Source organism: Podarcis cretensis, assembly GCF_951804945.1.
Source record: "Podarcis cretensis genome assembly, chromosome: 2".
NCBI classification, from domain to species: Eukaryota; Metazoa; Chordata; class Lepidosauria; order Squamata; family Lacertidae; genus Podarcis; species Podarcis cretensis.
The window spans coordinates 55,662,197-55,689,909 of record NC_137171.1 but is presented as its reverse complement, the minus strand read 5'-3'; the positions used below and the strand labels follow the sequence as shown (position 1 = coordinate 55,689,909).

Sequence of the window (27,713 nt, the reverse complement as noted above, 5' to 3'; positions counted from 1 at the left end):
CTTCTAAGCAGACAGCTTTTCCACACAATGCTGAGTGGTCTGCAGAAATCTGCATGCAGCTGTGAATGAACTTGAGGCTTTTGTACATGTTTTCAGGCTGAAAAAAGGACTTCCTTCAGCACCTTGTTATGCTCAAAAGCTCCCCACATCTTTTATGGGGAACAAAGATCTATGCAGGAGGTTTGGGAGTTGGTTATAGAGGTATTAATAGTACAAGGTTATAGTGGTATTAATTTATTTCAATGTATTTTTTAATTCACTTATTCTGCTAAAAGAAAATGTTCCTAGAGCAGCTTACAGATTACTAAAAATAGACAGCCCCTGCCCTCAGGCGTTCTGTTTTAAAATACACAGCACAAAAGGAGAATGGATTGGGAGAGAGGAGGAAATAAGCAAAATACATGTTTCTAGTTGCAAGTTCCTAGTTGACCAGCTGGGGTTTTGGAAAGTTCAAGGAAAGGAGGTATCAGAAGTTACCGGTCTCTCAGTTGCACTGATGGAGTGGCTCTGTATCTGTTCCTCTGTCGCAGCCTGACAGAATGAATGATAATAGTACCTAGCATTTTGAACGTTGAAAGTGTTCTGCGTGCATTGTTGTATTGTAATCATTAAACCAGCTCTGCATATATCTTTCTATTTATAGTGCATGTTATAAAAATATAATTAAAGGAAATCCGGGGATTTAGAGTTGTATTGTAAAGTTGTTTGTTGATGCAATAAAGACAGATCTATTCTGAGAAATATCTTATCATGTTGCAGAACTGGAGAATCAAGAATCTCGAACCTCGGAGATCCATACCTTAGTACACAGGCTCCCTGAGAAAAATAGGCAGATGCTCCATTTGCTCATGAATCACTTGGCAAAGTAAGTGCATTGGCTTTCATAAACTGTTGGCTGCTTTTCTACAGCCTTCAAGGTGGAAAAACAGAATAACCATCTAAGACACCCTTTGCCAACCTCCAGATATTTTTGACTATGGTCATGCTCTATGGGGCTGATGAAAATTGTAGTCCCAAACATCTGAAGGGTGGCAGGTTGGTGAAGACTGTTCAATAATATGGATAGCTCTTCTGCCCCCATGCATCTTGTTTAAAGCCATGCTTTGGAACAGGGTTCTGTGCATCAAAAGCAGAGGTGACCAATCGACAGCCCTACCAGAGCTTTTAGTCATGCCTTGGATGCATGTGCTCCATAACTATGAGTATGTGTCATTGATTTTATTAAAGCATGACCCTCCATGAAGGATATACTTCTGTCTCCTAGCCCACTCACTGGAGAATAAGCTGCCTCCCTTAATACCAAAATTGGACACCCCTAATCTAAAGAATCCCCAGCTGATACCTGCCCAGGCTTTTCACAATCTCTGCTCTGCATATTTGTGGTACTGGGTGGTTGGTTTGTGACTAAGGCATATGAGGTCAAGTATCTGTTCCCTGTTTTGGAACATGTTGCTCTTGCAAGAAACACAAGTTAGAGATTTGGGAAGAAGATTGAAACAGGGAATGAAAATACGCATGGAACTGTACTGTTGTTCAGTGTAGAAAATCCAAGATATAGCTGCTCTGCCCCAGTTGTAATGCAGTTGCAAAGCCCAGTTTGTTTATGTGACGTTTTATGTGATACATATATTTGACAAACCTCCTCTGGCAGATCCTTAGAAAAAGAAAAAGTGGCTGGTCCTGATGAGGAGCTCTCTTTCTTGTTCTTTCAGAGCGTTAAACTAGAACAGACACCAGACACCAGCCCTTCCCTCCTCTGTCAGTTCTCCAGTGCAGACCATCCCTAAAAGCTGCTATTGGCCACTGGGGGAGGGGGCGTTTCTACACTGTGCATTTTTGTTGTCCCCTCTGCAGTTTACCCAGATTGTGAAGCACTTGGGGGGGGGCGACTATCTATTGGAAAATTTTTCCTTTTCTCTCTGTTTCTATGTACATGTATGCATGAGATTTAAAACCTGTGTCACAGTCCTGATCCAAATGCTCCCCCTCTTCTGTGGCTGGTTTTAGCCTCCCACCCATATACCAGAGATGCATTTATGCTCTCCTAACATCATAACCAATTTGCTTATCATGTGCACATTTTAGGCAAAATTATAATTTAGTACAATAATCTAAGCATATTCCAAAACCTATTTTTTAAAATGACAAATTCAAACCAAAATGTTAGGAAACACGTGGACAGTTTCATGATGCTGCTTTCAGTTAACCCTTGCATAACATTTCATTGCAATTTGAGCTTATGCATTTGTTAATAAACTTGACTTTTGTAGTCATAATAGATGCCATAGGAGTGTTAGCAATGGTCTGAAAGGGAATTTAATTTGTTGCATTTACTCAGCAAATTCTACTGTTAATAAAAGCTCTCACTGCACAGTGCTGTTCCACTTTCTACCTTTTAATCCACCTTCATTTTCGTCATCTGTTTTTACAGTCATGAAAATTTGTCTCTGCTATGGCGATGGTAGACATGTGGGTTATAGTGGCAAAACAGAGCTACATGACTCATTCAAATTACTTCCCCCTGCTCCAACTGCCAAAACACTCCTTTGCTTAGCATTTGAAGGGAAAAACATCTGGAATGACTAAGCAGCTTTATGTGTCAGTTATAAGAGTTAGTAGGCTGTGACTTGCCATCCTCCTCTCTGTATCAGAGGAATATGTGTACAGGAATAACATAGAGGGCTTTGGAAAATGCTGGAATGAGTTCGGCTATAAATACCTTTCTGGAACAGCACACAGATAGCAATATAAAACAGGGAAAACAAACAAACTTTGAAATGTGCTTTAAGAAGACAGAGTCCAGATGCTGTTTTGACTATGTGTTCATGCAATGAAGAGCATGGCTTTTAAAACCAGAAAGCTGGTTTGGATCTTAGTAAAAAAAAATTTTTTAAAATTGAAAGCTTTCCCTAAAAGAATATGGAATTCCAGATAATTCTAGCAGCCAAACCTTTTTCTGGAATGTTGTGATGATGAGTTCATTTGAAAAAAAAAAAAAGTTCAAAACCGAGAGAAGATTTTTGTTACACTTGGAAAAGGAGGAGTGAGAGAGGGTGGCTGCTTCAAGATGTGTTCTCTTTTACCATACGCGTTATTGATAAGCAGTTTAAGGAGAAACATGAAATCTTATTAAGAAAAGAATGTGTTTAACTTTACAGATAGGGTTCTCTAGACCTAACACATGGTCAAATGTAGTTTTGCACTGTGAGGTTCAGTTGTTCATGTAAATCTTGCCATTTGTGGGGAAGTGAAAGAGTCTCCCTTCTCCTACTATTTTGAGTATTTTTTTCACACCTGTTTGTGCATGTTCTTTCCTTGCTTCAGCTTCAGCTTCATTGTCGTTTTCTTGAAAAGGCTTGTTCACTTTGCGATCCAGTTAATCAGGGATCACTGGGTGAAAGTGAGTGGCCACATGGTCATAATGTCATCTTTTTTAGATACTTGACATTATTGCTGAGAGCAAGTGCCTACTTTGGATTGGGTGGGTGGGGGGCTGGGGAGGAAGAAGACAGCTGCCTGTAACTCAGGTAACCAGGCTGACGCTTCCTATCTTGTTTCTGGCAGTATTTTTTGCTTGCTAGTACTGTGCAGCAGATGTTTGCTCCAAACTAGTTTGGGGTATGTGCACTTAATGCATGACTAGTTGGGGCAAAATCTGAATGGATGACAAGCTTGGTGAGTTGAAAGTAACGGTGTGAATAGATGGCATCTCCTTGGCTAGATTGGGACAAGGAAGCATCAATTTAGTTGCCTCACCAAAAAGAGATGCATATCATTTCCCTCTAATATCCATTTCCCTGTGAGAAGTTTTTCTCTTTCACAAATAGGTCTTTAGTATCAATGGAACAGTGTGGGACATCATGGGGAGTGGAAATGTTCACTGAATGCTCCCCTGCCCCTGCATTTTGGCAAAGCTTAAAAGCATCCCAAAATTGCTGTGTTCAGATCCCTGCATAGCTATAGATTTGCCGAGTTCCCTTGGATTAATCACATGCTGCCATGGTTCTCCGCAAGTCAAGTGGGACGAATGGTATCTGTCTCATTTGTTTGTTGCAAAGAGAGAGCAGAAGGGTTTTGTATTGTTGCACATAAAAAAGTGATGGTATTTGTTATTTATACCCCACCATCATGTTTGTGATGCTTACACAGTTTTATATGTGGTGTACACAGTTCCCTGCTACCAAGGAGATCATACTGTGGAACAGACAATGGCAAAGTAATGGAAGGAGGAAAAAACGAGGGCAGTTCAGTAAAATGTGGTGAAATATTGTCACAGGTTCTTGATGCTTGTTGGGGATTGAGCTTTGCAAATCAATGGATCAGTGAGTTTTCAGAAGGGGTGTGAAGGAAGGGGAAGAGGTGGAACCACAGGTGTATAAAGATAATATGACAAAGAATGCTTTAATGTGTTTGTGCTGACAGAATAATTCCTTTAGGCGCCTCTGCATGGCAACTTAGCCAAGCAACACCTTTAATTTGAAAGGCTAGATAGCATATTGGCTGTCCTAATTTCATGGAGTGTTTCCATGCCATTATTTACCTTCATTTCAAGTTTTCCTGGAATTAGTTTATCGGTCAGGCTATTAAAGCAGAATACTAGAATATTTTAAAATATTATTATAAAGACATTTCCTCATAATAGACGTCACAGATTCATACAAATTCCGATTCATGCATTCTGATGTGTGTGTAAGATAGAATTTGTGTGCACATCTGAGTAGTGAACACAGGAAAGATAAAATGTAGGATACTTATTATGATACTTCCCTCCAATGGACTGTATAGATCTGGCCAAGTTGATGCCCTAGCTGTCATAAATACCTAGGAAGTTTTTGTAGAGTTTGCTTATCCATCTGTTTTAAAGGGCAACTTTGAAATTATTTAGTGTTCAAAACACTGTGACTGTGTTTTGTTGTTGTTTGGTGTGACAGAGATCAACAAACATAATCCCAGATCTGGGGAAATTTTGAAATAAAGTACTGGTAATTTAGGATGAACAAAATGTCTCTCTTCACTATCCCTCAATAAATTCCAGATACAGACTTTGCAAGGGAAGGTATGAATCTCTATATTTGTGTATGGAAGTGAGTTCTTTTGTCAATAGGAGAGAAGGATAATATAGTATGAGGTGTGTATTTAACATTTGTTATGATTGGACAGGAAGAGGTGATGTTTGATGTAGCTCTCCAAGGAGACCAGATATGAAGCTGGCACAGATATTAACCCACACAATTTTGAACAATTATCACATTAAAGGCCTCTGTCAGCCTTCACCTAGGTGTGAAGTACCTGTTGTTCCTGTTTCAATCCCTCTATAGCTTGTATTGAGAGATTGAGTTTAATCAGAGTCAAAGCATTTTATTGAATATAATACGTTTTAAAAATCAGAAAAATATTTATTCCTGCTCATTTATTACCATTTTGTGGGGTTCGTGTATTACATTTCTATGCCACCTTTCTTCCAAGGAGCTGGAAGGGGTATACAAGATTTTCCTCCTTGCCATTTTTATCCTCACAACAACCCTATGAGATAGTTTAAGCAGAGAGACTGTGACTGGTCCAAGGTCAGCCAGGGAGCTTGACGGCTGAGTGAGGATTTGAACCCTAGTCTCCCAGGTCCAGTCCAACACTCTTCACTGCTGCACTAAACTGGCTCTGGTTTATGCTGTGGAGGAGGATGGAAGCAGTTGGAACATCTGGCATTATGGGAGACTACCAAGAGGCACTAGAGATAGCCCAAACATTGCCAAGAAAGGCCACAAAGAATGACGTACGTCATGACTTTATGAATGTGGCTTAGTTGTTCCTTCTCTATAATCTTGCCCAGCAACATCTAGGTCATGTCTCGTGACCCTGGGCTTGCCATTTTATGAAACCATTCTAAGCCAATATTATTTCAAGATATATTCTGGAGAATAAGGTTTGAATAGGGGGTTTCCAAAATGGAAATTCTTGATTGTTTTTTAAACTGGCTACACCTTGAACCTGTTCTTCATAGACAAAGTTGGCCTCCCCTTCATATTTTATGGCTGTTACATGACTTGCAGTGTGGACAAATTGCTTCACTATAAAGTGAGTGTAGGAATTTCACATCTTGAAGGCCAGAAATATTTGTTTTCTCCTAAATTGAATAGAAGCACTTCTGCTTTGCAAAGTAGGTCACTGTGGTGTTGGACTGATGCCAGGAGTTTAGCCTTGGGTACTTGAAGTAGGAGCTCTGGAATGTTTCATGACCAGCATGTGTGGGGGTAGTATTGACTGGTATGAATACAATTTTCTTCTTCTGGTAGAGCTTTTTAAAAACCCATTGTCTTTTGGCATGAAATGGACTCATATAATAGAGCTTGATTATCTTTTAAAGAGAGGGACGCGGATGGCGCTGTGGTTCAAAGTCTCAGCGCCTAGGACTTGCCGATCGAAAGGTCGGCGGTTCGAATCCCCGTGGCGGGGTGCGCTCCCGTCGCTCGGTCCCAGCGCCTGCCAACCTAGCAGTTCGAAAGCACCCCTGGGTGCAAGTAGATAAATAGGGACCGCTTACTAGCGGGAAGGTAAACTGCATTCCGTGTGCTGCGCTGGCTCGCCAGATGCAGCTTCGTCACGCTGGCCACGTGACCCGGAAGTGTCTGCAGACAGTGCTGGCTCCCGGCCTATAGAGTGAGATGAGCACACAACCCTAGAGTCTGTCAAGACTGGCCCGTACGGGCAGGGGTACCTTTACTTTACTATCTTTTAAAGAAGAATTTGATATACTGTGAAACAAAAAAATAAATGAGCCTAGAGAAAAACATACTTTAAAAAAATGAGTGTACACAATTTATTCTGATTATCTTTAATTATGTCCCTGTTTACGCAAGATTCTATCTATCTATCTATCTATCTATCTATCTATCTATCTATCTGTCTGTCTATCTATCTATCTATCTGTCTATCATCTATCTATCAATCTATCTATCTTTCCAAAGTTAAAACTATGCTCAAGGTGGCTTACAACATATAAAAATTACACAACAAACAGAAAAAGTAGTCATAAACAATAAACAAAATATCAAAAAGTACACAACCAAATTGAACAATTTTGACACAACTCATAAGGTATATAACAAAGATACCAAAAATAACAACAACAACTAGGCCTGGGTGATATATTGATATATCGTCCACGACTGATATGAGGAGCATACCACAATGTCGGCTTCACTCAGCGGTGTATCGCTGTTGAAACCGCCAGCGCTCCTGAGTCCCTCTGCTAGCATTGTCCACTGGAGGGAGTCAAGAGTTCCTTCCTTCAGTGGGCGCTGTTAGCAGAGGGACTCAGGAGTGGCAGCAGTTTCACCAGCGATATATCACTGAGTGAAACCGCCATCCCACTCTGCCCTAATAAGACCGCGAGGTGCCGATATAGCTTGTTCCTCCCTCTGCATCTTTAAACTGCTTGACTGAGGAGTGTGCAGCTGCCCTTGCCTCAGTTGAGCAGTTAAAGGAGCCCCCAGCCCGGTGCTGGCTCTGCAAGCCAGCAATGGGACAGGGGCTCTGTGAAACTGCCCAGTTGAGGAGAGTACGGTTGCCACTCCCTCCATTGAACAGTTAAAGGATCCCCGCTGCTGTCTCAGTTGGGGGGGGGGAACGATGATCCTTCCCCCCAGCTGAGCAGCACAAACAAGCTGCATTGTCACAGCCCATGAGATGAGAGTTGGGGCAGTTTCATCCAGTGTCTCTCGGGCAGAGGCAAAATCATTCCACATCGCTGTATATCGCCAAACCACGGTGTTTGGCTGGTGATACACCGTGATGTTGAAATGTTGCTATCACCCAGCCCTAGTAACAACCCCTGCCAAACAAAAAACCCTAAACAATACCCCAGCCCCTAGCAAAGTAAGAAGTGACTGGGCCAATGTATTGCTGTCCATGAAACAAAACTTGTCTAAGTAAAGCTGTAAATGGATTAATAGTAGAAGTCTATATATGTCTATTCAAGTATAGGATTGCACTGAGTTCAATGGAGCTTAGTCCCAGGTAAGTGAGATTGCAGTCTAAATTTCATGACTAGCCATGATATGTTATCTGGGTAATTGCTTGTGAATTATTGCAGAGAAAGGAGATAATCAGCAGTTCTAAAGTAACATAAGTGAGGTTCAAGAAAAAGAAAGTTTTGCCATATTATACATACAGTGCTGTATAGTGGGAAATAATTATTTAAATCCATATTTTCAAGTGAATGTTCTTATGCAAATAATCCTATATTATCAAAGTTATAGATTGTGAAGATGTTCATTTTTTTGGAATTAGGCTGGTCTTTGCATCTCCCCTGATTCACTTGTTGAATTTGTCAGTATGATTTTATAGGCACTTCGGTTTTCTGACTGTTTTCAGTTTTCACTACATATTGAATATAATTGTAAGACAGGATGAGGCAGAGAAGTAATAAATATACAATAATGTAACCGTCTTCTAAGAGGCATATGAGGGCAGCAGCAGAATATTCAGCATAATTGTTTGTACTGAGGGAACAAAATAGTTATCTTTAGCTTCTAGCTTGGCCTTGGTTATTCTGAAATGGTGACCGCACTTTAAAAAAATGTCTTCAGTTGTTTTTAAATAAACAGTTTGTACAGCTGCTGTTCACCAGTGGTTCTTGGATGTGCTTTTGGGTTGCCATTACTTCATCCTGCTTCTTATCGCCTTACACGCAGAGTTCTTGTTTTATAGCAAGCTATTGGTTTATTTTCCTTGCAAGGCCAAAAAATAATAATGTTGAACATCTGATTTAGGGGTAGGGTGAGCACTCTCTCTCTCTCTCCATCCTCTACGCACATGTGGATTTGTGGCCAGCATCATTCATTCTCATCCAGTGTGGCACAGCTCCTGTTTTGGTGCAATAATACCTTCTCAACTATCTGTTCAATCCAATAGATTCCCCACCCCACCCCACCCAGAAGCTAAGGGAATATACTCAAGGGCTTTGCTAGAAGAGCTTTATGGGATTCAGAACTTTGCATAATGATTCACTAGTATGTGTTGGTTAATGAAATGCATTGCCTTATATAGAATGTTCTCTTCAAAATTTTCTGCAGCTCTTCTGGCAGAGTTCTATGTAACTCAAACACTTGCACACTTCCTTCGCTATATAAATGGGATGGTGCTTTTATAAACAAAGACATTTGTAGCAAACAATTTCTTAATTAATCTCTTGTGCAGGTTGTTTCCTTCTTGTTCTAAATGGTTCCTACTGGTTCTGTAAAACAATAGCTAGTTATTTACAGCCAAGATTGAAGGTTACACAACCCTCAATGGCACTGTGTCATAGCATTTACTTCTGTTTTCGGTTGTTGTCTTTGCCTTGGTTTGGATAGCAAGCCTGCTCCCTCCCTACTTCCTCTCCCCTCCACCCTTCCACTGGCACAAAAAATAAATAAACCACATGACTCTAATTTTAAAAAAGGTCATTGTGACCTGAGAGAAGCAGTCTTGCTTCCTATCCAGTGTTTCCTTTGGATTCACAGCCCCTGAAAAAGTGAAGATAGTCTTTCTGCAGCTCCACACAAAGGCACCTGCTTAATGGACAATCAGCACAAATGTATTATTGGCATGACATCCTTTTGATTTTGGGAAGCAGAGCAAGCAACTGGACTGATCATGGGGTGCGATTTTGCTACGACTTATTGGGAGTAACCAAGACCACTCCAGAGTTAGAAGCAATTACCTCAGCTCTGTCCACCAGGTTCTGCAGTGTTACTGCTTGCCCCATGTCTCCACCATTTTCCCCACTAGGCTTATGGTTCTGGATGAGGCCCTACTTCCTTCACTCTTGTGGTGGCTGTTTATGTTGCTACTTGACTGATTTGTGTTTCCAGGAAACTGTTTGAATCCAATATTGTCTGGGAATTTCCACTGAACTCTGAAGTCTTAAAAAGGCTTCACATTAATTCTCTGGGCTTTGCTACATAAACATTGCCTTCCCCACCTTCCCAAAAGCAAATTGGGTGCTTTGACCTTGCGTGGAAAAAATGTGTACCTCTGGCCAGAAAACAACTTTTTCAAAGAGCAGTATTCACAACTGAGTGAAAATATTTCCCCACAATGTGAGCTACAAGAGCAGCTTTGCCCCACACTCATATTTTGAGTTGCCTGTAATAAGGATATATTAACCTTGAGGCCTAAGGGCAGCTTGAGTTTAGTGACTGTACAACAGGACAGAGGGCTTCAGACAAGCCCCACAGGGCATGTGTGAGAGGAGCCTGATGGGCTAGTATTCCCCTATCATGCCAATTCACCTAACAGCCACACCCTCTCCTGACACTGTGCATTTTGTGTTCTTGAGAATATGTTCTGATTCCAGGGTCTAGAGAATCTCCACACAAGGGTATTCCCTTGCCCAATCATGATCTCTCCTCACACCTGGAATTCCCTCCTTCTGTGGATTAGTGCAGAGCCATGACTATCCTATGCATACCCTGCAACATATATAATTTATTCCTTGAAAGGTTTTTCTAAATGGTAGGTGGTTGGGATGTCCAAAAGTTATTGCTAAATGGTGGTTGGAATAATTCCATAAGCAATCTGTGGGTGCTGCACAGGGGAATAAAAGGTGGCAATGAAAGAGGAGAATACTAGGAATTAGGTCAATTCCCTATAGTTGGTTGTTCTGGGTAGTCATCATTTCATGGTGATTAAGAAATAATCCCAGGAGTGCTAAATTCTGTGGAAGACCACCCAGACTACACACTGACTGAAGATATCAGAGAGCTCATCAGGTCCCCCATCGGCAGTCTTGGAGATCTTGAGTATTGGTGTAAGGGAGCCTCCTCAGGGCTGTTTCAAGGGAATTTTGCTGTGGGTTCCTTGGTGCTTCAGTCCAAGTTCCATCAGTTGAACACCAGGTGGAGTCTGAAGGAGAGGCTCATCCACTCCCCAGCCCTTGAGAGTTTGGGCACTTCTAAAAATATGCAAACTTGAGCCGTATGCCCACAACAAAGTATACACCTGAGTTCAAAGTTGCTGAGTAACTCCAAAGTAAAGGATTGCTTATGAGATAAGGAGGCCTTAGTGTCTTTGAGGGTATAGGTTTCAAGGTCTACTCACAGACTATAGCTGTTGAAGCAGGACAGTATCTGAAGAGTCGTGGCATCACTGTGTTGGATTAAGAATGCTGACATCCAGCGGTACAAAAACAAACAAAAAACAACCCGGATCTGATAAATGAGATGTTTGGGATTATTTTAAAGGGCATATCCTTAGCATGAAGCTGAGTAAGCACGGCCCATATCAAACCACAAAAAGAATTGATGGCAGCAATAAAGGTGTGTTTTTTAAAAAAATAATTAGTACGGAAATAAAATAATAAAATAAAGCATGGTATGAACTAAAGGGAAAGGCTGCAATGACAGTTAATATAATTTGATGTAATAATATTTGTGGAAGTGAAGGCTTTTACCTCAGATTTAATCATCCCTTGGTTTCTGATTTGGTGTTGGAGGTATGACACTTTTTTGAGTGTTTTTCTCAGTTGCCCTGAGTTTCTGTGGTGTTTGTTTTGCTTCAAAGTTAAACTAGGGCAATGCTTGAAAGAGCATACTGTCAATTACCCAAAATCCTTGTGCAACCAATCTGCTTGCCTAGTTTTGATTGTGCTTAACTGAAACCACCTGTAACTGCCGTTTGAAGAGCAGATGCTTCAGAGTCCCTGAATTTAGTGTCATGTTTCCATTTGTGAACTGTCCAAGCTACCATTATTTTCTTAAGCTTCTTCATTTTTGTTCTAAGACTTTGAAGGGCTGGGGCCTTGCTTTATAGGCTGTCTGGAGGTTGCCACACATGCAGACTTTGATTTGGTTAAACCATCATAGCAAAAATTTGATATAGATGTAGATACACACACACACACACACACACAGAGAGAGAGAGAGAGAGAGAGAGAGAGAGAGAGAGAGAGCGCGCTAGCTATTTGCAGGACTAATTTGCTTCACATTTAACACTGCCTCCTTCTGATAACTGTCACTTGCAAAACCCTACATTTTTCATTCTGTCTCCTGTTGCAGTGTATTTGCATTTTTGTATGCTTATTGTTTCATGGGTTGTCTGAGGCAGCCTTCCCCAAGCCATTGGGTGTTTTGGACTACAACTGCTATCATCCCTATTGCCTACTCTGGTTAGGGATTATGAAAATTGCAGTCCAAAATTTCTGGAGGGCACCAGAATGGTGAAGGTTGGTGCACAGTTTCTAGGGTATGACTTCTTAAACTATTAATTTTTTTTTCAAAGAATCTTGACAGCTTGTACCTATTGCTGTTTTTAATTCGTTGTTGGCATTACCTGCCACCCCCTCCCACCCTAATCCCATCCATGTTGCATCTATTAAATTACTTGAATCTTTGTTAAATAACACCAAAGACAACTTTTCAATCTCATAGGCAGTGTTCTTGTAGAAAGAACTGGTGCAGCCAGCTTGGCGCAGCCATTGACCATTTACGAGAGCAAAGGTGTTGGACACAGGTGGTTGGAATTAAAATAGGTCACTTTATTATTATTTACCACTATTATAATTTAAACAATATGAAACCATTTTAGACCTGTGATGGAGGAGAGTCCAAATCAGGGTGGGGAACAGGCCCAGGCCCACTGACATCCCTTATCCCCAGAGGGCCATTTTGACAGGTAGGTGAGTCTGCCCAGTTTGCCTACCTGTCTATCACCTGACATCCTCATGGCCTCAGCAGCCACGAGGCCATAATTCTTGATGGCAGGCTACTTTTTCCCTGAAGAGGACTGCCCTTGAAGATGATTCAGAAAATGCAGCTTCCAGTTTACTTGCTGGGATTCCATTTAGAACCAACATAGCCCCTTGTTTAAAAGAGTTGCTGTTGTTGCTGCTTTCTTTCTGGGCTGAAGGCAAAGTGCTCGCATTACCATTTATATTCTAAAGTAACTTAGGCCTAAATATATGAAACACCACCTACTTCCCTACAGACCCTTTTGGGTGTTTAGATTTGCAGAGGGGACCCTCTTCGTAGTTCTGCCGCCTTCACAAGTTTGGTATGTATGTGTGTGTACATCTTTACCTTAGCTTCCAACACCTGAAACATATATTTTTGAACCCATCCTATTATTTTGATTGTAATCTATTTTTACTGTTTTTAATACTTTATATATAAATTGCTGCAGACTGAGACCTCATAGTGAAGGGTAGGTAAGAGGTCAAATGAAATATGTAGTAGTAATTATAATGAATAATAATTTAATAATAATAATAATAATAATAATTTATTATTTATACCCCGCCCATCTGGCTGGGTTTCCCCAGCCACTCTGGGCGGCTTCCAACAGAGATAAAAAATACACTAAAATATCACATATTAAAAACTTCCCTGAACAGGGCTGCCTTCAGATGTTTTCTGAATGTCAGGTAGTTGTCCATCGCCTTGACATCCAATGGGAGGGCATTCCACAGGGCGGGCGCCACCACCGAGAAGGCCCTCTGCCTGGTTCCCTGCAACTTGGCCTCTCGCAGTGAGGGAACCGCCAGAAGGCCCTCGGAGCTGGACCTCAGTGTCCGGGCAGACCGATGGGGGAGGAGACGCTCCTTCAGATATACTGGACCGAGGCCATTTAGGGCTTTAAAGGTCAGCACCAACACTTTGAGTTGTGCTCGGAAACGTACTGGGAGCCAATGTAGGTCTTTCAAGACCGGTGTTATATGGTCTCGGCGGCCGCTCCCAGTCACCAGTCTAGCTGCCGCATTCTGGATTAGTTGTAGTTTCCGGGTCACCTTCAAAGGTAGCCCCACGTAGAGCGCATTGCAGTAGTCCAAGCGGGAGATAACCAGAGCATGCACCACTCTGGCGAGACAGTCTGCAGGCAGATAGGGTCTCAGCCTACGTACCAGATGGAGCTGGTAAACAGCTGCCCTGGATACAGATTTGACCTGTGCCTCCATGGACAGCTGTGAGTCCAAAATGACTCCCAGGCTGCGCACCTGGTCCTTCAGGGGCACAGTTACCCCATTCAGGACCAGGGAATCCTCCACACCTGCCCGCCTCCTGTCCCCCAAAAACAGTACTTCTCAATCTGTTAGCCGCCATCCATCCTCCAACCGCTTCCAGACACTCACACAGGACCTTTACCGCCTTCACTGGTTCTGATTTAAAAGAGAGGTAGAGCTGGGTATCATCTGCATACTGATGAACACCCAGCCCAAACCTCCTGATGATCCCTCCCAGCGGCTGCATGTAGATGTTGAAAAGCATGGGGGAGAGGACAGAACCCTGAGGCACCCCACAAGTGAGAGCCCAGGGGTCTGAACACTCATCCCCCACCACCACTTTCTGAACACGGCCCAGGAGGAAGGAGCGGAACCACTGTATGACAGTGCCCCCAGCTCCCAGCCCCTCAAGACGGTCCAGAAGGATGTCATGGTCGATGGTATCAAACGCCGCTGAGAGATCCAGCAGAACTAGGAAACAGCTCTCACCTTTGTCCCTAGCCCGCCGGAGATCATCAACCAGTGCGACCAAGGCAGTTTCAGTCCCATGATGAGGCCTGAATCCCGACTGGAAGGGATCCAAATGGTCCGCTTCTTCCAGGCGTGCCTGGAGTTGTTCAGCAACCACTCGCTCAATCACCTTGCCCAAGAATGGAAGGTTTGAGACTGGGCGATAATTGGCCATCGTGGCCGCATCTAGAGATGGTTTTTTAAGAAGCGGTTTAATAACCGCCTCTTTCAGCGGGTCTGGGAAGGCTCCCTCACAGAGGGAAGCATTCACCACCCCACGAAGCCCATCGCCCAGTCCTTCCCGGCTAGCTTTTATAAGCCAGGATGGGCAAGGATCCAGGAGACAGGTGGTTGGCTTCACTCGTCCAAGCAGCCTGTCCACATCCTCGGAGGTAACAGATTGGAATTGATCCCACACAACTTGACCAGACAGGACTCTAGCACTCTCCCGCCCTGGCCCTGCTCCCACGGTGGAGTCTACTTCTTCCCGAATCTGAGCGATTTTATCTGCAAAAAAATTTGCAAAATCATTGCAGGAGAACATGTGGCCCGTACTGGGCCCCGATGTTACAGGTGGTTCCGCTAAATTGTGGACCACCTGAAAGAGTCTCCTGCTGCTGTTTTCTGCAGATGCAATAGAGGCGGTGAAGAAAGTCTTCTTCGCCGTCGCTATCGCCACTTGGTAGGCTCGACGTTGAGCTCTAACCTGTGTCCGGTCAGATTCAGAATGGGTTATCCGCCACCGGCGCTCTAGCCGTCTCAACGATTGTTTCATTGCCCTCAGATCCGTGGAAAACCACGGGGCTCTCCGGGCTCCATGCAATCGGAGAGGGCGCTTCGGAGCCAAACAGTCAATAGCCCTGGTTAACTCCACATTCCAGCGGGCCACCAGGGAATCGGCTGAAAGGCCATCAACATGGGATAAAGCATCCCCTACCACTCTCTGGAAACCATTTGGATCCATTAAGTGGCGGGGGCGGACCATCCGAATCGGTCCCACCTCCCTGCAGAGGAGATGGGTCGCAGAGAAGTCCAGTTGCACCAGGAAGTGGTCTGACCATGGCACTTCTTTCGTTTCACTTTTACTTAGTGTCAGATCACCAACATCCGTAGAGGTAAACACCAGGTCCAAGGCATGTCCGCGGCTATGGGTTGGGCCAGACTTATTCAGGGACAGCCCCATGGAGGCCATGCTTTCCACGAAGTCCCGAGCGGCCCCTTGTAAGGTCGTGTCGGCATGGATGTTAAAATCCCCTAGGACGACCAAGCTAGGTGTCTCCAGGAGAACATCCGCCACGACCTGAAGCAGCTCGGGCAGGGAATCCTTGGTGCAGCGGGGAGGTCGGTACACCAAAAGGAATCCTGTACTGCCCCTATTGCCCAACTTCCAGAACATGCACTCAGAAAACTGGGTCTTCCCAATAGGACGCCTGGTGCAAACTAATGACTTCCTAAAAATCACTGCAACCCCCCCTCCCCGCCCACATGACCTGGGTTGCTGTGCGTAAGAGAAACCTGGTGGACAAGCAGCAGCAAGGACAGGCCCATCTGCTTCATCCAACCAAGTCTCTGTTACACATGCCAGGTCAAGTCCTCCATCCATGATCAAGTCATGGATGGCAGTGGTCTTATGAATCATTGACCTGGCATTGCACAGCAGCACCTTCAGGTCATGTGGGTATCCCTTGCTGATTCTAGTATTCATCTGGTCAGGGCCAGACCCGGAGGCAGGGATAGTCCTCAGACAACGACTAAACCTGCCTCCTCTGTAATGACATGGTCTGGTCTTAGCGTAACTCCTCCTCCTACCCGTGATCACTGAGATCGGTTGTCCCAGTACATTCCCCCCCGTGAAACATATCCCAGCCATTTTGTGGGCTGGGGCCATTTCCCCGGCAGCCCTGACCCCTCCCATTAAGAACAAAATAACCCCTTTAGAAAACAACAACAAAAAACAACAACACAAATAAAACAATACAAACAAAAAACAATAAAAATTACAAAAATTACAAAAACATAAAATCAAACAAATCCCCAGGCCCAATAAACATCCACCCCACACCCCCCCCCACATACAAAAAATTCAAAATAAAATTCTTAAAACATTTTAAAAGCACTCTGCACCCCTCCAGCAGTAACAGCAACTGTCCTAGTGAGGCCCGTCAGGCCCCGCCCCAGGCCAGATGGTGAGTGGCAGGAAGGAGCAGGGCCCTCAGACACTCACATACAGGAGAGTCCTCCTGGGCAGCAGAGCGCAGCAGTCCCTGTGAGGCTTCAGGCCCCACCCCAGGCCAGATGGTGAGTGGCAAGAATGATTGACTGTTGAGAAGATTCTTATAGATTGCTGCTTTTCTTTTCTTTTCTTTTAATCGTGCCCTATTGGCCTGGTAATTCTTACAATATGACTTAAATAGAGTGTGATGAGTACTCTGTTTTGACTTTATGCCTTTGCATAATGTTTTTCTATTAAAGCTGGTAATCATATTTTTATGGGAATCTTTGATGCCTCAAATGATTTGTGATTTGTAAAGCTTACTAGGTCTTGTTTAATTGATTCCGCCCTTCAAGTAGTAGCTTGTTTGAGCAACTAAATTTATCCCGTGTGAAAAGCTCAGATGTGCCGCACAATTTTTACCTTGGGTTTGGCAGGGGTTGTCAACGGTGTAAAGGACTTCCCTGGTACCCACAGGGTTTCCCTCCCTCAAAATTAGGCTTGAAAGTAGCATTCTATTGTAGCCTATAGGGTGAGTTGTGGAATGTGATTGGCTGCCAATGTGTGTGTTACTCAGAACCATTTATCTGGTTTTCATATGTGTTTAAAAAGGTAAAGGGACCCCTGACCTTTAAGTTCAGTCACGGACGACTCTGGGGTTGCGGCTCTAATCTCACTTTACTGGCCGAGGGAGCCAGCGTACAGCTTCTGGGTCATGTGGCCAGCATGACTAAGCCACTTCTGGCGAACCAGAGCAGTGCACGGAAACGCTGTTTATGTGCTGCCAAAGCTTGGTAACCTTTCTTTATGGGAATAATTTGGATTATATGAGCTAATTTGTTTTGTATTCTTTAATATGGATAACACTGTTTTCAGTGTGTTGAGGGTTGGTGCAGAGGCTTCAGGACCTTTATCTCTCTATTTCTCCAAACAGAGGGTGTTGGCTAAGTTTTTTATGTCTGTTTATAGAAGTTTTATATACCACCTTCTAACCAGGGAAGGGTACAGCAACATAAAATCCATTAAAAGCTATACAAAACTATCAATAAAATGACTGGAAAACGTTGAACAACTGCATAGGCCCATTGACATAAAAAAAATAAATCTTCAAGGTATGCCTGAGGGTCAAAAATCTCTGCTGGAAGAGTTTTCTGCAACACATTCTTTTTAGCATGGACAAAGTAAAAGGATCCTTGCAGGACAGTTCACAGAAAGAGAGTTGTGTGTGTTCCTTCAAGTGAGATGATACATGTTGTGCTTTGTGGCTCATTCCTTTTGTGTCTATTAATCCTATAAATTAGCAAGAAGAAACAGTTAACCAACAGGACAGGGTTTGTTTCGTTTCTGCTTCCCCCCCTTTCGCTCTGATGATCTGAAGCTGCTTCAGCCAGTTACTTAATTTTATTCAAAGCATTACCAGATTGTGTTTAAATGAATTGAGGGGGGACAGGGGACGGACAGCTAGTTTACACCAATTTCTCTAATTCTAATGCACCCCACCCCACAAAACGAAGAAGAAAGCTACAGCACTGGAAATACGTTGTGAACCAATTTTCATTCAGTGAACTCTCTTTGGTTTGTCCAGCATTATGCAACAGGCAAATGCTAATGAAAATTCAAAAGGCTATTGTTTGTACATCAAGACTTTCTGCCAAGGAAGAGGAAAAGTTGGGGGAAGGGATGGGGAGGTACTTTATGAAATCTTTTTTAAAACAGCAACTGCTTTATTGCGTTTTTCCTCTTTTTTAAAGATATAATAAATGATGAGAAGTTAACAAAAGATTGCACATGAAAATAAAAATTGAAAATAAGGAACATACACATGTAATTGGCATCCATCCATTCTTGGTGGTTTCTGTCATATACTATAAGGACTTCCATTTCTTGTCACTTTCTTTCAGTGATTTCCACTAAGACTTTGTAAGTCAGCTGAGTAGATGCATGGGCTGATCGTGGATTCCAGTCATATTCTCTCTGTGCTATATGTGAGATAAAACAAAACAAAAAAATCATGAAAAATGCTAGGTTTTGCTTCATTCTCCTTTGTCAGGTCACTTTCTCCAACAAGGCCACTGTCCACACCTGTCATTGCTATTCCTCCATTAAATTGCTGTTGGATGCTTTTTTATTATAATTATTTATTAAATTTATATACCACACTTCATATTTTAAGAAATCTTACCAAGTTCATAGGAAGGACCTCATGATGAAATGAACTGTAGCATACTGTGGCGCTCTCTAAATGTTGCAGTGTGTCATGCCTTTGTAGATTATGAGCCCAGGGGCATGGATTGTCTTGGAGCTGATTTTTGTAAGCTGCTCTGAGAGCCTTTTCTGCGTAAATGGTAGAATATAAATGCTGTAAATTAATAATAATAAATAACTCACATCATTCTTGATCATTGGTCATGTTGATTGGAGCTGTAGTTGAACTGTCCTTGCTTTTAAGTATTGGTTTGTGCAACCTAGCACTTGTGTAAACCCATTACAATGGGCCAGCTATTTTTAAGCATAACATGCTGATTTGGACTGGCCCTTGTCCTTTTTTTGTCTGTCCTACCTCCTCTCCTTCAATGTACTTGATATTTTATTTACACGTCTAAGCACCAAGTGCACGTATAGTCTACTGTGGCACAAACCTGTCTATAATGAGTGGCAGTGGCTCTCCCAAGGTTTCAAGACAGAGCTCTCTCCCAGCCCTACCTGAAGATGCTAGGGATTGAAGCCAGTATCTTCTGCATACAAAATATCCAGAAGATGTTGGCTTCAATCCCTGGCATCTCCAGGTAGGTCTGGAAGAGACCCCATCTTGAAACCTTGGGGAGCCAATGCAACCAACTATAGACAACCATGAGTTAGATGGACCAATGGTTTGACTTGATAGAAGGCTGCTTCCTATGTTCCTGTGTTCATATCACCACCTGTAGCTTCTCAAGTCCAGGAATTTCTTAACTGAATACTAGATGGTTAGTTGAGCATGTTTTACGTTTGCAAGAATATGTTTTTCTCGTTGAAGTACACAAAATCGTTTAATGTTTTCCACCGTGTATAGAAATTTGGTGTGTGTGTTTAAAAGCAAGTGTACTTATTTCAGCAATTACTAGCCCACTACTAAAAAAATCTATCATTCCTGGAAGCTATTGGAAATGAGATGGTCTTTAAGAGTTTCGTGCACAGCTTGTTCTTGCAGTGATTTATGTCAGAAGGAAAACCAATATAACTGTGTTATAGTCTCAAAAAGTTAATAAATGTAGTTAAGTCTCTGTATGGGAAAAAAAAAGATAAGCCTTAACAAGAGTAAATGTAGAAGCACAGTGAAAGCCTGGTTCCTGTTTTTGAAAAGTAACAGCATCCGAAGAAAGTATGACATCTAAACCAGTTATCTCTGCAAACATTTACTGGAGCCCTATATCCAGGTACATGGACACAGTTTCCATTAAAATGAGTAGGATATAAGCAAAGGCAATTAGAGTGAAAATGCAGCCTATATTTATGAGCTGAACTCTGTCATTTAAGCCAGCACTACGTATGACAAGTGGTATGGGGATGCCAGTGAAAATACCATTCTCTTAACTGATAGAGGTACATGCCGTGCATTGTGATAACATCATGATGTGTGTGTGTGTGTGTGTGTGTGTGTTTGCTCCACATCATTGGATAGAACTTAACAATATGATGACATATCTTACGTCTGATAGGGTTGAAGAGGAAAACTGCAAGCACCTGCCTGACAAGCTTCTCTGATAACCTGAAAACTATCATATGAATTGTTTCATATGAAAACTATCATATGAATAGAAGGCGGATCTAACATCCATTGACATTAATGAACTAAAATGCATACTTATTGCACTGTACCCTTTGTATCCAAAGCTCAAAATGTGTGGCTACATACAGAATGTTAAGGGTGATTTTCTTTTTGCATGTTATATATATTGGTTGTGAATCTTGGGGGACCTGCTCCCTGTTCTGCAGTCCTTTTCCACCTGGCCCTGACGTATACAGCTACAAAAGCTGAGGCGTCTGAACAGACTTTTGGGTTGGGGTATTGCACAGCGGCTTTTGTTGCTGTTATTATTGCCTCCGATGTCTTGTTTTAAATTGTTCTTAACTTGTGTGTTTTTAAATTCAGAGTTTCTGTTGATTTTGAACGGAAAGACATGGGATATGCCTGGTATACTTCAGAGTTTAGGGTAAGGAAACAAGCTGGGAGACGGCTCAAACTTGAATAAAGGTAAACCCTGGTCATATGCAATCAATCATTGGTGAGGGTTCGGTATCGAGCCTACCTAGTAGCAGTGAAGGCAGCAAAGAAGGAAGTGGCAGAACCGATGATAGCTCACTGTGCCTTGTTTGCATAGCATTTTGAGGATAAAATTGCTTGCATCCAGTACAGCAGCTGAATCTCAAGGGGTGACTAGAGCACTGTCTACTCCTTTTGTGTTGGATGAGCTTCATTTAGTTAGGTTTGAGAATGTATTTTGTGTTTTTATTTTGTATCTTTATGTTGCGAACCACCCTGTGCTCTTTGGATGAAGGGGAGTAAACAAATTTAATAAATAAAGTACGGTAAATAAAAATGGTAGATACATAAACAGAATGCAGGCTGATATCCCTCTTCAACTGAAAATATGTATCCATGTAAAATTTATCACATGCCCTCTTTTAGGAAACATTTTTTGAGCTACCATTTCTTTCTAAAGGAGTTGATTCAATATTTGCATGTGTGCCCTGCGAATCAGGTGGCACCAATTCTAGCAGTTGCCTATATGTGCTGTAATGGAAGAACTTTGATCTTATAATCACTAACTCCCTTGAAAGCTGCTCACCTGACAGTTGGGTAAATTGCTCTGTCAACATCACATGCCTGTATATAAATACAAAGTATAAAGTGAAAAATAGCCTTCAGACTACAACATTTACAGTAAACAACTGTATTTTTATTAGCACTTGTGAAAAAGGGTCTTGTTGGGTTATGCAAACTGTTTTCGTTGGCCAAAAAGGAATGGCCCATCCAGTTTAGCAATCCTGCCTCCACTAATGGATACTAATGGATAGATACTAGAACATACTAATGGATAGATGCTAGAACATACAGAGAGGATGATAAAACCATATTCCATATATGCTCACTTCTCTCTCTCTCTCTCTCTCTCTCTCTCTCACACACACACACACACACACACACACACACAATTAAAAAAAAAGAGGCTAGGATGCCCAGAATGCAAGAAATAAGTACCGGTTGATTTGTATTCCCTACGAATACTGAGGGTTCTTTTTGGTACCTGAAAATACTACTGTAATAGAATCATAGAATGATATGTAGACTATGTTGTTATACTGAAGTGTACAGCAGCCTATTAGGCTCTGTGGTTTATAATTATATATAGACTTTTCATGTCGTAGTTTGCAAGCCTCTGAAAATTAATTGCACTTAATGTTAGTTCTGCTAAATTTGGATCACTGTCACACCTGCATTATTTTTTTAAACGGAGATATTCACACCTACATTTTTCGAAAAGGAGATTTCCCCCCTCCCCCCAACTCATGGTTGCCTAACTTGTGGAAGATAATTCTATGATAATTAATTTCAAGATAATTAATCCAGGACATTGAGGAATGCTGTATCTGATGTTGCAATGTTGATAGTTATCTTGGCCTTTTTACAGAATGTCATGCAGAAGATATGACGGAATATCTCGTCCAGTTTTTGTCATTGCGCTTATTAAAAGCAGGCTGGGTGTGACTGGGAACTACAGGAACAGCATACCCCATAGTTAGTGGAGTCTGTTGAATCATTGTATTTTTTCTGAGAATCTTCTTAGTTGCAAAACCTCCATTTTCCTGTCTTCTACCTAGATTTTGATTCCTCCTTTACTTGTGTTGTAGGTCAGTCTACAGTCAGCTAAGCGGTTGTACTTTCCAACTTAGTTGTCTTAGGCTGTTGAAGTTAGTGGGACTAAGCAAGCATAAATGATTTTTGTTTGCAGCCTCCTAAGAGAATACAGTCCAGGTGTTGCTTTTTTCCTGTGGCACATGTGTGCATGCAGTATGTAGTTCAAGAAAGGAAGTCAAGGAGGAGGATTGTCACGTGACAAAATCTTTTTCACTTTGCCATGACTTTCCAGTACTGTATAGGGAAGAAAAGAAAGGTCTGCTGCTGTGGCAGCTGTTTTTGTATTTAATTCTGTACCTACCTTAATATTATTTGTAATAATGTGGCTGAATAATGAATAACCATTATGGTGATTTATGTTTAAATATATTACATGTTAATAACTTTGAAAAGAAATACCTTATTAAGGTTTCTGAAATGAATATAAATGTAAGGTGGGTTTTATGTCTAAAGCTGTATCTTCTATTGATATTTTAGTATACATATTTCTTAAATGTGGCCATTTATACCATAACTAGGTTTCAAAGTTTGCATCACATTGCAGTAGCCGCTCTTAATTGCCTCTTTGGTTTTCTGGGAACTTTCTCCCTTGAATTATTTTCTCCCATGGAATAATGGAACACCTTACATCAAATACTGTATTGCAAAAATGGCGAGAATAGATGCTAGTATTTGTTTTGTACTCTTACTTGTACATGTCATGTTCTCATCTGTTTTCCCAGAAAGTGTATTCTGAAAGACATCTGCTCCTCTTATACAAGTGTCCTTTTCCTGGGCCAAGGATGTTACAATGACTCAAAGCCCACATTGTTTGCAATTGATATGAAGAGAGTGACCCTTTACAGAAATAGAGAACAAGAGCTGCTGCTTGTTTCATGCGATTTCCTCCCGCTCCCCTGGCAGTGATGACTAAATCCTTCATAGTACAATGGATAACCATTTCCTAGATTAGGGGAAGTTGGAAGAGGGTTTCCCGTGTTGTTAGACTAATAGTGGATGAATTGTGAAATATAAGTTTTTCTAGGTATCTCTGGAAGGTGTCATGATTTGACAACGTTGCAAGGTTCCAAATGGAGTTACCTAATGTGTTTTGTGCTCTCAAAATGCTTTACAAAATGGTAAGAACTACTTCAGATACTGTCTGTATTAGGCTTTTCCTTTCAGTGGCTCTGCCACTGAGCAGTTATGGCACAGATTCTCTCCCACATTGAAAGTTTCCACATTAGCAAATGGATCTGCTAATATAATGTAGAGAATCTGTGCTACAAGTTTCCAAAGAATAATATTTTTTTGCATTTTCTTGGTTGGGACTGAAACATGCAGCTTGGCCCTCAGTCACACAACAAGGAAGCTAACCTGTAGAACCTTGAGACCAGAGATGGCGAACGTGTGACACCAGAGCTGGCCCACTCATGAGGCGGACAGCCACCTTGGGTGGAGGAATCCTATGGGGCGGTGTCCCCACGAGCCACCCTGCCACCACCGGGGGTTGTGCACTGGCAACTTCCAGTAAGGTCTCATGGAACTCCTATGAGATCTCTCAAGATCTTGCCAGAACAAATCACCCAGTAATCAAGGCTTTGGGGGCATGTGGCACCTGCCTGTTTCAGGTTGTGAAACAGGGCAGGCCACCCCTGTGTGACACTCCCTGGTGTTGTTAGGAATTGTAGTCTATCGTACCTGACTATTGGCCCTGTTCACTGGGGCTGATGAGAGTCGGAGTCCACAACATCTGAGTGGTTCACACCTTTCCCATCCCTGCTTGAGACAATCTGTTCCGTATTACAGAAACCTCAAGCCTTCCTTCACAGTTACTTTATAAACATACAATATCCTTTGTAGGTCTGTGGGCATATTGCCACTTCTTTGTCATGCACTGTGAAACATATTTATCTCAGTCTCTTTTTGTGCCCTTTTCAAATTTGCATTTCATGGCATTTCTGAAAATGGGAAATGTTTACCTTTTAGAGCAGGGCGGTCCAACCTCTCAGACCAAGTGGACTGCAAGAGTACTTTGAAACAGAACCCGTGGGCCACACACTGAATTAAATTTCCATCTTGTAAATTAAAGTGTTTGCAATATAGTTAATATTATTTAATGTATACAGTATATTTAATTAAATACTCAGTTAATGAGTAGAGTATAAATTTCTTCAAAAGATAAATCACAAAATAATTGAGAAAAAGAAACACCACAGATCTATAAGGATTTATACAGTAATTCAAGATGTCAGTAACCTTTTTCATTGCCAACACTCATTTGTGATAAAAGAAGGCCTCTGATCAGCGTATTTGAAGCAATCACCTCACTCCTCCCGCACATTTGTAAAACAGTTGCTGACCAACACTTTTTAGCCCACTTGTCCATTCTTGCTGACTAGCCTTCCCTCTCACACCTGGGTTTTTCTTTTTCTTTTTAACCTCTTGGCACCTCCTGCCTCAGCATCTCCCATTTTTACATGCTTGTGCATCTTTCAAACACTTTTCTCTACCTCAGCCTCCCCCCTCACACCTTTGCCAAACTCCATTTCCCCTCAGTCCCCTGTTTTTAGCCCATTCCTCCCCTTGGCTTTTTACCTCAGCACCCACACTTCACTTGTTTTTGCCTCCATGTCTCTTGGCTCACTCAATTCCTTTTTATTATTATTAATCTCACTTTATATTCATATTTCATGCTCTCTTTCTCTTCTACTTTTTACCTCACCCACCTTCTCTCACCTCTCACTTCTGTCTCCCCTCACTTCCCTCTCTCTCCCCCGCCCCTTGCATGGCAGGCTGCACTAGTGGTGTAAGGCAGTTCTCCCCCCCCCCCTCTCAGAGGCAAAGAAGGAGAGGGGAGCTCACTGTTACTCAGGAGCCCTGGTCTGGGCCCAGCCTATGTGTGCTGGGCATTGTCACATGGGACTGGAGCCCCTGATCACAGCCTGCTGAGGAGCTTGTAAGAGCCGGGCCAAACTGGGACAAGGGTGTGTGGGTATGGGAGCTGTGTGGAGGCATATAAGGACATTGTTGCTGAGGGCCGCCCAAAAAGGCCTTGAGGGCTGCATGCAACCCACAGGCTGCATGATGGACTACCTTGTTTCAGAGTGATGTTTCTGGTACACCACCAGCCTGCATTCACAACTTCTGAGATTCTGCATATTCTCCTTGGTTATTTTAAATATTTTCGTACATACAGAATGCTTGTTAAGCAACACTACTCAATGATGTGTGCTGGCCAAACTAATATATGTTTTTGTAGAACAGCAAAGGAGCTTTCAGTTACCTTTCATTATATGACTTAGAAATTTGTGAGGCTTGACAAGCTGTTTCCAATGTGGCTTTTCTTCCTTTTCAATCAACAAAAGCAGGTGCCAGTATACTTTATAATTAAATTATACAGCTAAAGAAGAGAATCAAAACACTTTGGCTGAATAAAAAAAAAAATTGCAGACATTTTTGTCCAGCATTTGTAAACAGAATGTACAAAGAATGTAGGTCTTCAGACTGCAATCAAGCTTTGGCCAGGAGGAGAATTACATCTAATATCAGTATATGAAGGTAAAACAACACAAAATTCCACCCTTTACTAAATGGAATAGACATGTGGGCCTGGTTGACAACAAACGCTAAACTCACCACTCAGCAGAAAAAATATAACTGCTTTGATGCTCCGACAGTCCTGCTTTTACCCATAGCTGAAGCATAGTTTCAATCTGGGCTCATGTTTTGTCTCACTCCAGACAAACCACAAGCTATAGGCAAGGTTTGCCATTTGCTTACCACGTGGGTTTTGCTTGAGGAAGATGATGTTGACGATAATTACAAGCCCAAATTCAAACATTAACAGCCAGCTGAACCATGGTAGCATGGCAGTAGGGAGACCGGGGGAGGAGTGAAATGGGTGCAATTTATTTCTTTTGAATACCAGCTCCTTTGCACATTTTAGCTTTACCTATGAACTGGGCCATTGTTGACATTGCATGAATTTGGCTTTTACTCAGTGCTATTTTTCTAGAAAAAGAGGTGCCGGAACTCACCACAAATGCCTCCCTTATTCTCTTATAATGGCAATGGCACCCACCTGAGAGGGGCCACAACTGAGTTCTGGCTGGAAAATAAAGCTTTTGCTGATTTATGAGTTCGATAAAATGTTGGAGGTGCTAGACAACTGGAATATTTTACAATGGGTTGCCTAGTGATGTGAGATGAGAATATTCTCCGAAGAATATTCTCTGCTAGAAAATTCTTTGGAGAATATTCTCCACAAACTGTTAAATCTGTGTCGTCTACCCAGCTGCTTTAAATGTACACACCTCATTAGTCTAGAATATTCTTGAGAATATTCTCGAGAATTTAACATCACTAGGGTTGCCAGCCTTTTTAGCCAGTCTCAAAATGGTTGCTGTAGGAGCCATGGCATAACACAACATCAGAAAATAGTTGTGATACCACCACAGAAAAGATGCCTCCTGGTTGCTAGGGGAAAAGGAAAGGCAAGCTATGGAGATCCCACAGACTATTAGAAAATAAGACAGAAGCAGGAAAAGTGCACCAAAGGGGAAGGGGAAACAGCAGCTCTTTAGGAGCCCAGGGATTCTTATTGCCCGCTGTCCAAGCACCTCTATTAGCAATCGCTGCATAACTTTATAGCAGGGCTGGAGACTGGCTTTTTAAAAAAATGAAAGCTCAAAGTCTGGAGCCCCTGCGAGTGGCAGCAATGAAAACTGGGTTCATTGGCAGCCTCCATTTTACAATGTGCTTAGTACATAAAAAATGTGACGGTGATTTTTCTGGTAGATCAAGAGCTGTTAATGTAATTCAGGGCACAGTGTAGTTCATCATAATCTTTTGGCAATCTCTGTTAAGATAGGTCTTTGGAACTTTGTTACTCAGACATAAGGAGTTAAGAGATCAGAGCTTGGTCTTAGAAGCCAAAGTCCATGTGTAACTTGACAGGGTGTTCCCAGTCTAGATGACATATTGTGGGACCATGGGGAAGAAAGACTGGGAACAAGGTATATTTTTAAAAAATATCGCTTGATCCCATGTGCCTGTAGCACTTCCAAGTTGCAGATAGGGGCATTGCATAACTCACCACACTGCAACATTAAAAAACTGCTGTGCATGTAGAAACC

General features: G+C 42.2%; 1 protein-coding gene and 1 long non-coding RNA gene across 11 annotated transcripts in view; one reads left to right on the top strand and one right to left on the bottom strand.

The window, feature by feature from the left end:
• ARHGAP26 (Rho GTPase activating protein 26) overlaps positions 1 to 27,713 on the top strand; it is a 215,783-nt gene that overhangs the window by 129,647 nt on the left and 58,423 nt on the right. For all 10 annotated transcript variants that reach the window (XM_079967947.1, XM_079967952.1, XM_079967949.1 and 7 more), the window contains one exon: positions 760 to 865. In XM_079967947.1, the coding sequence (XP_079824073.1) occupies positions 760 to 865 (106 nt within the window). The remainder of the gene's footprint in view (positions 1 to 759; positions 866 to 27,713) is intronic.
• LOC307211413 lies at positions 17,697 to 25,558 on the bottom strand. Its single transcript, XR_013836425.1, has 4 exons — positions 25,305 to 25,558; positions 21,527 to 21,564; positions 18,518 to 18,676; positions 17,697 to 17,987 (listed from the first exon to the last, which is right to left on the bottom strand). It is a non-coding gene; the product is annotated as an uncharacterized lncRNA (long non-coding RNA).